Below are 7,545 nucleotides of genomic sequence, written 5' to 3' on the forward strand. Positions count from 1 at the left end.
AGAATGACGAATTCCATCAGTATTCGAGACTTCGAGTGACGTGCCGTAAGGAACCGAGCTCTCCGAAAAATCCAAATTGTCTGACGAGAATGCCCCTGGTATCGGGCGCTGTTACGCGCGTAACGGACAAAACGGAGGGTATTACTGGGAATTGGCACCGTGACGGTCCTGTCCCGCTTTTTTTTTTTTTTTCTTTTGTTGGCATCAAAGGAGAGAAGCTTTCCGTTTCGGTTACTTCCTCTCCAAGAATATTTATTTATTCCAACATGTAAAAAGAAAAATAAAAAGAACAAAAGAGAGTGAAAGATTGGAAAAGGACGGTTTGATTGATGAGGTGGAACTTGAGATGGAGTTTATATGGACGTGTTAAAAAAAAAAAAAATTGATGGCAACGACGTCCAGAAAAGCCCAGGCAGTATTCCTCCCATTCTCCATTGCCCTTGTCACACGTTTCTTTTATTACCGTAGAAGAATTTTAATTTGTGAGAGATGCCATGGCTTGCTACAAGAGAGTCTTTATTGTGCTGTACCGCGCTGTCCATCTGGTCGGCATCTACCACGGAATCCAATTAGCGTACGGCCATGATTGAGAGAGAGAGAGAGAGAGAGAAACAGAGTATGAGGCGATGTACCCCTTTATTTTGTTTTAATTTGATTCCCCGGTTAGTAGTTGAAATGAACCGTGAAAGAAGTGCTCTATGGGGGACGAGGGAGGAAAGGAAGGGATGGAAGAAAGGAATAGAATAGGCATAGAGAGAGAAAGAGGAGAGAGAGATGGAGATAAATAATAATAATAAGGAGAAGAATAAGAAACAATAATTGTAATAAAAACAGGGGAGGGAGGAGAGGGGGATGGGAAGGGATGGGGCTCTATTATTACTTGACCAGATCAGGCGGAGTTCGGAGTCGTGGGTCCCTCCGTAATAACTCTATCCCCATGCTTCCCCCCACCATTATATAGAGAACAAACAAGCCCCATGCTCGCCAATAAATCGCTCGCCAGGAGATATTTTAACGAACCCCAGTAAGCACAATTAAACTAATGTAAAAAAAAAAATATGGCGATTAACATTGTAGATAAATAATTATGGGTTACTTAAGGTCCCCCCCTAGGCATCATCAATCATTGTCATCTCGGGAGATCATGGATGATGCAGATGGAGTCGTGTGCCACGTGGTGAAGTGATTCTTATCTTCCTCTCTCTAGCTGGGTGTATTGGAATAGAATAGTTTATGGGTTAATTAAAGGTTTCTTTTGCGTGACATTGGAATTAATAATGGGATTATTACCTGGCGTAACATGCCACGGTGTGGGTTTATTTTGGGGGTTTGATTGGATGGCGGTTGGGGTTTTCTGTGGGATCCGCGATAATCGCCCGGCACGTTCCATACCCCTCCGTGGGGCCCACTCTACAGCTGTTGCAATGTGTTCTTGTCTCCCTTCCTACCGCTTTTATTTTTATTTTTTCATTTCACCCCCCCATATTATCCCTTCTACCGCTCTCCTAGTGTTATATACACCCTTCTTTTATTTATTATTTTTTCCTTAGCCCTATTGCATCAATTAAGCCTTGGCTGGGCCACCATTTCTCAGCCACTACTACCAACAACAGCAGCAACAACAGCAACAAACATGATTGATAGCATTTAGAAATTTAGAGAGACCAGAAAACAACATCGAAGCCGTCCATTCTATGGGCCCAGGCACTGCTCCGGTTTCAAACTGTTAGCTGGAGGAATCAAACCAGCCAGTTTCTTAGGTTTATCGTAATAGCATGGCCTGTTACTATCTTATTTACTTGTAGACAATTAATGTAATGTTACTGATGTTTATGCGGGAGACTCCCAGGGATGAGCTGTTGGGGATTGTTCCCGGCCCTGGGTTTGAAACGGAGAGGGGTGACGGTGTGAGGCTTACTAATCTTTTGTCCCAGCGTTATCTTTGTTAAAATTTTCTCAAGGAAGGAACGCTCCTTCTCTCTTCTGTATGTCCTTTCGGTTTTAACTATTATTAGGCAGCAAAGTAAGCCACCCTGACAGCGCAGCATCTCGTTTGTTTTATCATTTCCCGTCTCTCCTCTTCCTCTCACATCATCATCATCATCAACTTCTGTACCCTTCTTTCTCTCTCCTCAGATCTCTCTCTCTCTCTCTGTTCATGGCTCCTTTCTATTCTGCTCTCGGATCTTCCTCTCTCTTTCGCTCTCTCTCCTTCTCCTCGCACGCTCTCTCCCTCTCTCTCTCTCGCTCCACCCCATCTCCTCCTCTATAATATTTCTCATCCTAATATTTATATAGGCGTATATATGGTATTGTGAATTTTTAAGTTATTTTGCCAGCACTCGCTCGTAGGGGCTTCCCTTTCTCTTTCCTCCGCCCCTTCCCCCCTCTCCCTCTCTTTCCAGTTGTCCATGCTTCCATCTTTTTCACCCCCTTGTTGTACTGATTTCCTTTTCCAATTTCTGATTCCTCCAATTCCCATCCCCTTCTCTCTCTCGCTCTCTCTCTACCCCCACTGAGAGCAAGGGAGAGAGGAAGAGGGAATCAGTTCTAGATTAGTAGTGGAAGTAGAAGTAGTAGTGGGAGCAGCACAGCAGCAGTGCGGTAACTGCTCAAAAGGCGTTCGGAGGAGTGGGAGAGGAAAAATTCCGGAGCCATGCAGCAGCAGCAAGGAGGGTCCCAATATGGGGTGCCTCCTCCTCCGCCGGATATGACCCCATTCTCCTCCCCCCGAGCTCACATGCTCGGAATTTCCAACCCCGACCCCCTCCAGCAACAGGCCCCGCCGCCGCAGACTCAGCTCGCCGAGGCTGCCTCCCCCATCAGCAGCCGGCCCCCGCCGCCAGGCACAGGCCCCCGCCCACCCTCCTCCAATTTCGAGGAATTGGTCCCCGCCGTGCCCGGGAATTTCCCCGATGACGAGGCTCTCGTGGCCGCCGGCGAGGAGGTCGAGCGCGGAGGCGCGACCGGCAACCGGTGGCCCCGCCAGGAGACGCTCGCCCTCCTCAAGATCCGCTCCGAGATGGACGCCGCCTTCCGGGACGCCACCCTCAAGGGCCCCCTCTGGGAGGACGTCTCCAGGTAAAAAGAAAAAAGCCAAAAAATTCGCCAGAATTCTAACAGCCAGCAGCCACTGCCCAGGTTCCAAAATGTGGACGCCGGACCTCTCCTCCTCTTTCTCTTATCTTTTTTCCTTCCTTCCCTCCGCACGCTCTTCCACCCCCCTGGCCTCCTCTCCCTTGTGCTACGTCCCAATTCCCTTGCGAGAAGAGATCACGGATCTCGGGTGCCATAATTGAGAGAGACGGAGGGCTTAACGGTTTCTGGGGCTTTAGCACCGGGATGAAATAAGAGCAAAACTTTTGAGAATTCTGATAGACAGATGAGTAACGATCTGGGACTGTGTTCGTACCACGGAGCGCACTGTATTACAGCAGCCGCTGCCTCCTCCTGCTGCCCTTGTTTGGATTAGTTCCAGTTTTGGGAAAGAAGAAGCCAGTCAGTCCTCTTCTCCCAATACAACTCCCCCTCCCTCCCTCCCTCCAAGTCCCAGATCTCCTCCCCCCGTGGTTCACGAGCGGAGCATCTTTTCTTTTTAAATTATATCAAGTCCCCTCCACTTCTGCTTCTGAATTCGATAAGTGCCGCTTCGGATCCGCTGCATCGATCCCAACCAATGCCCAAATTTCTAATTTCGGAGACCTGTTGAAAACCCCGGGAAAAAAGAGAGAGACTGAAAACCCCATGCATTCCTCCCCTTCCATCAAGGTCACATTTAGTTTTAGTTTTAATTTATTCTCCTCCTTTTACTCTTCATAAAACTGATAACTTTGTTTTAGTTTTGTTACGATGAGCTAATAATTAGAGCTTTAATTAGATGCTCTTTGTGAGGATGTATATATATGCTTTCATGATTCTCTCATCTTCCTTCACTTCCTTCTGTTGCTGTTATTATTATTAGCGGTCTGGTCTGTTGTGCGTGTGATCGTCATTATGGGGTTGTTTGGGTGGTGGGCAGGAGGCTAGCGGAGCTGGGCTACAGGAGGAGCGCAAAGAAATGCAAAGAGAAGTTCGAGAACGTCCACAAATACTACAAGCGCACCAAGGAAGGCCGGGCCGGCCGCCAGGACGGCAAGAGCTACCGCTTTTTTAGCCAGCTCGAAGCCCTCCACAGCAGCAGCAGCTCCTCCGCCGCCGCCGCTGCACCGGGCCTAACCACCGCCACAGCTGCCGCCCCGACAACCCCAATTGGGATCAGCACCGGGATCGCGGGCCCCTCCTCCGCTAGAATCCAACCCCCTCCCGTCTCCGCCGTGGCCCCACCTCCCATCGCGATGCCAACACGGGTCGGCGCCGAGCTGACCCCCGCCACCGGTGTCGCACCGCCCGGGATCTCCGGCTCCGCCGCCGCCGCCGCCGCCGCCGGGATCAGCTTCTCGTCCAACACCTCCTCCTCCTCGTCCTCCGAGTCCGACGACGAGGAGACCGTGGAGGCTGGCGGGAGCCGGGAGGGACGGAAACGGAAGCGCAGTGGATCTGGGGGCAGTCGGAAGATGATGGCGTTCTTCGAGGGGCTGATGAAGCAGGTGATGGAGCGGCAGGAGTCCATGCAGCAGCGTTTCTTGGAGACCGTCGAGAAGAGGGAGCAGGATCGGATGATACGAGAGGAGGCGTGGAGACGGCAGGAGATGGCGCGGCTCAACCACGAGCACGAGCTCCTCGCCCAGGAGCGTGCCATGGCCGCGTCCCGTGACGCCGCCATCATTTCCTGCATCCAGAAGATTAGCGGCCAGACGATCCCGCTGCCAACCGTGCCAGCTACCGCCGTCCATGCATCCTCCGTAGCGCCGCCACCGGCACCACCTCAGCAACAAAGCCAACAGCCGCAGCCGCAGCATCAGCAGCAGCAGAGGCCACCCGCACCGATGCAGCCATCGCAGCAGCAGCAAGAGCTCCACCAACACCACCAAAGCACGGAGATTGGACGGCATCAGGTGTCATCTTCTTCAGAGCTGGTGCCGGTCCCAGAGCAGCCGGAGCCGGTCGGGACAGTGAACTTTGAGCCTGTGTCGCCCTCGCGGTGGCCCAAGGCGGAGGTCCACGCGTTGATTAAGCTGCGGAGCGGGCTCGACTCAAGGTATCAGGAGGCTGGGCCCAAGGGCCCGCTGTGGGAGGAGATCTCGGCCGGAATGCAGCGGCTTGGATACAACCGCAGCGCCAAGAGGTGCAAGGAAAAGTGGGAGAACATCAACAAGTATTTCAAGAAAGTGAAGGAGAGCAACAGGAAGCGGCCTGAGGATTCCAAGACCTGCCCATACTTCCACCAATTGGATGCCCTCTACCGCAAGAAGCACCTCGGTAGCGGTGGCAGCGGCAGCAACAGTGGTGGCGGGATTCAGCGGCACCAAGAGCAACAAACCGATCCCGATCCCAACCCTCAAGAACGGAGTGAACTTCCCATAACCATGGCACCGCCACAGGCGCCGCCACCGCCACCACCACCACAACAGCCATCAGCAGAGACCGAAACCAAGAATGGCAGCAACAACAATAAGAACAGCGGCGGCGGCGGCGGCAGAAACGGCGCCAATTCTGAGGGCGGCGGAGGGTCGGGCTCTGTGCAGATACAGACCAGCAATGGGGGACTTCCACCAAGCTTCTTTGAAGAAGGCAGCAGTGCCGGCAGCATGACGATGAAGAAGGTAAGCGATGCCCTATTTGCATCTCTAACAATCTCTCCTCTAGCCCTGCTCCTATCTAAATTTAATTGATTGCATTGAAGCCAGAAGACATTGTGAAGGAGCTGATGGATCAACGGCAGCAGCAGCCGACCATGGAAGATTATGACAAGATGGAGGAACCCGACAGCGATAACATCGACCAAGATGACGATGAGGATGACGACGAGGATGATGAGGACGGGAAGATGCAATACAAGATACAGTTCCAGAGGCCTAATGTGGGCGGCGGCGGAGGGACAACGTCGACAGCGGCCCCGACTGCAGGTTCCTTCTTGGCCATGGTTCAGTAGATCTACGATCCCGCCACCATTTATCCCTTCTTCCTCTCACTGTACCATATGTTACCACCAACCATCTACGACCTCAACACCCAAAACTCGTCCTCTCTTTCCTCTTCTTCTCCTCCTCCTCCTCCTCCTCTTCTTGAGTGCATCATCATCTATCTACCGTCACTTCTATCTTCCTCTTCTTCTTCAACTCCATCTTCTACTTACCGGCACCATTAGTTGCATCGTACATGTCAACATAAAAGTTTTTCTGGATGATGATGTCCGTTGCGTCAATCCATCCTTTGCTATTTATTGATTTGTTGTGGAATAAGAATCCTCTTCGGCCAATGGAAGGGGCGGACATGGACCAAAGGCGGTAATAAGCTCGCGCAAACAGCATCCACACGAGGCCCACAGGGAGGTGCGAAAAAAGAGGCATGAAGAATTGGCATCCGGCTTTCTACATTGGAATGGAGGAGCAGAGAAAATAAGTCCTCAACGTCATCAGCAACAAGAAGCCTACTTCTCCTCCTTCACAATTTGTATATCCACACTACTGTTTGTCTCTAAATCTCAGTCTCTATTTCTCTCTCCTCTGTGTGACTTCCAGTTCAAGTTAAAGTGGACCTATAACCAAAGAAAAAATAATTTAAAAAAAAAAAGAGCTAGGATAAAATGAGATTAATGCCGGGAGAATGGCTGGTGTTTGGTGCGGGGATTTTTATTTTTATTTTCTTTCATTTTAAATCAATTAATTATGATGAAGGTCTTTAATATGTTGTTTTATGCACTGCAACAATGTACATCTCCTATTCGTCTTGTCATTATTATTCTGTCTTGATTTGCTTCTGTACCTCTTCTTACATTGCCATTAAACTTGTTATTACCTCTTTGTTGTTATATATTATTATCTTTCACTAATATTAGCTTAGCTCGATAAGTTTACTTTGAGTACGGTAAGGACTAAGGACTCACTAAAGTCTCCAATAAAAAAGTGGAGGGAGAGTGGAGGGAAGGTATTCTCCCAACCTGGCCTCCGAGTATAAAATTTGGAAAAGGTGGGATTTAGGGTTGCAGACGCTGCCGATGCCGTTGAGATGCTCACCCTCTCCCCTTCCTCTTCTTTTCTTTTTTTTGGAGCCTAGCTTTTTCTTTTTATATTGGCGTTTTTTTTTGGGTGGGAAGCAAAGCTTTTGGGCTGCAGACTGATCGATACGTATGTAGAGAAAAAAAAAAGTGAAATATAAAAAAAAGGCACCGGTGGGCAAGTGTTTCAAACTTTCAATAAGCCCGCAACCATGCTTTGGTTGGCTTCCCAAAATGCCCGCCGCGACTCTCACCTCCTGTCGCCCCCCGGCCAGGTCGATCGTGGAGAGGGCCATCCGTTGCTTTTCCCACAATACCCTCTCCTCGTCCTCGTTCCCATGCAGCCACCAATTTCTCACCCACTTTGTATTCTGTTATGTTATGAGATCGTTCTTATTCCTTTTTCTCCTCCTTCTTCTTTTCAATGTTTATGGATACATGTTATGGAG

At 50.1% G+C, this 7,545-nt stretch overlaps 1 protein-coding gene across 2 annotated transcripts; it reads left to right on the plus strand.

Annotated features, from left to right (window-relative positions):
• The first annotated feature begins 1,822 nt into the window (after positions 1-1,822).
• On the plus strand, positions 1,823-6,859 carry LOC103708474 (trihelix transcription factor GTL1). 2 transcript variants are annotated; one of them, XM_039121447.3, is made up of 3 exons: positions 1,823-3,081; positions 4,019-5,702; positions 5,783-6,859. In XM_039121447.3, exons 1-3 carry the CDS (start codon positions 2,657-2,659, stop codon positions 6,029-6,031), a joined length of 2,358 nt encoding a protein of 785 aa, XP_038977375.3. In that variant the 5' UTR covers positions 1,823-2,656; the 3' UTR covers positions 6,032-6,859. The 2 variants fall into 2 exon arrangements, with proteins under 2 accessions (XP_038977375.3, XP_038977381.3); XM_039121453.3 differs by having other exon boundaries at positions 5,787-6,859.
• The last annotated feature ends 686 nt before the right edge of the window (positions 6,860-7,545 follow it).

Source organism: Phoenix dactylifera, chromosome 3 (assembly GCF_051530095.1).
Source record: "Phoenix dactylifera cultivar Ajwa chromosome 3, Ajwa_hap1_PhDact_Kaust_v1.1, whole genome shotgun sequence".
NCBI classification, from domain to species: Eukaryota; Viridiplantae; Streptophyta; class Magnoliopsida; order Arecales; family Arecaceae; genus Phoenix; species Phoenix dactylifera.

Bases quoted from the DNA above. Each gene is read 5' to 3' on its own strand.
- LOC103708474 (XM_039121447.3), top strand. From the start codon at position 2,657: ATGCAGCAGCAGCAAGGAGGGTCCCAATATGGGGTGCCTCCTCCTCCG. The intron at 3,082-4,018 runs GTAAAAAGAAAA...GGTGGTGGGCAG, and splicing joins CTCTGGGAGGACGTCTCCAG to GAGGCTAGCGGAGCTGGGCT. The intron at 5,703-5,782 runs GTAAGCGATGCC...ATTGCATTGAAG, and splicing joins GCAGCATGACGATGAAGAAG to CCAGAAGACATTGTGAAGGA.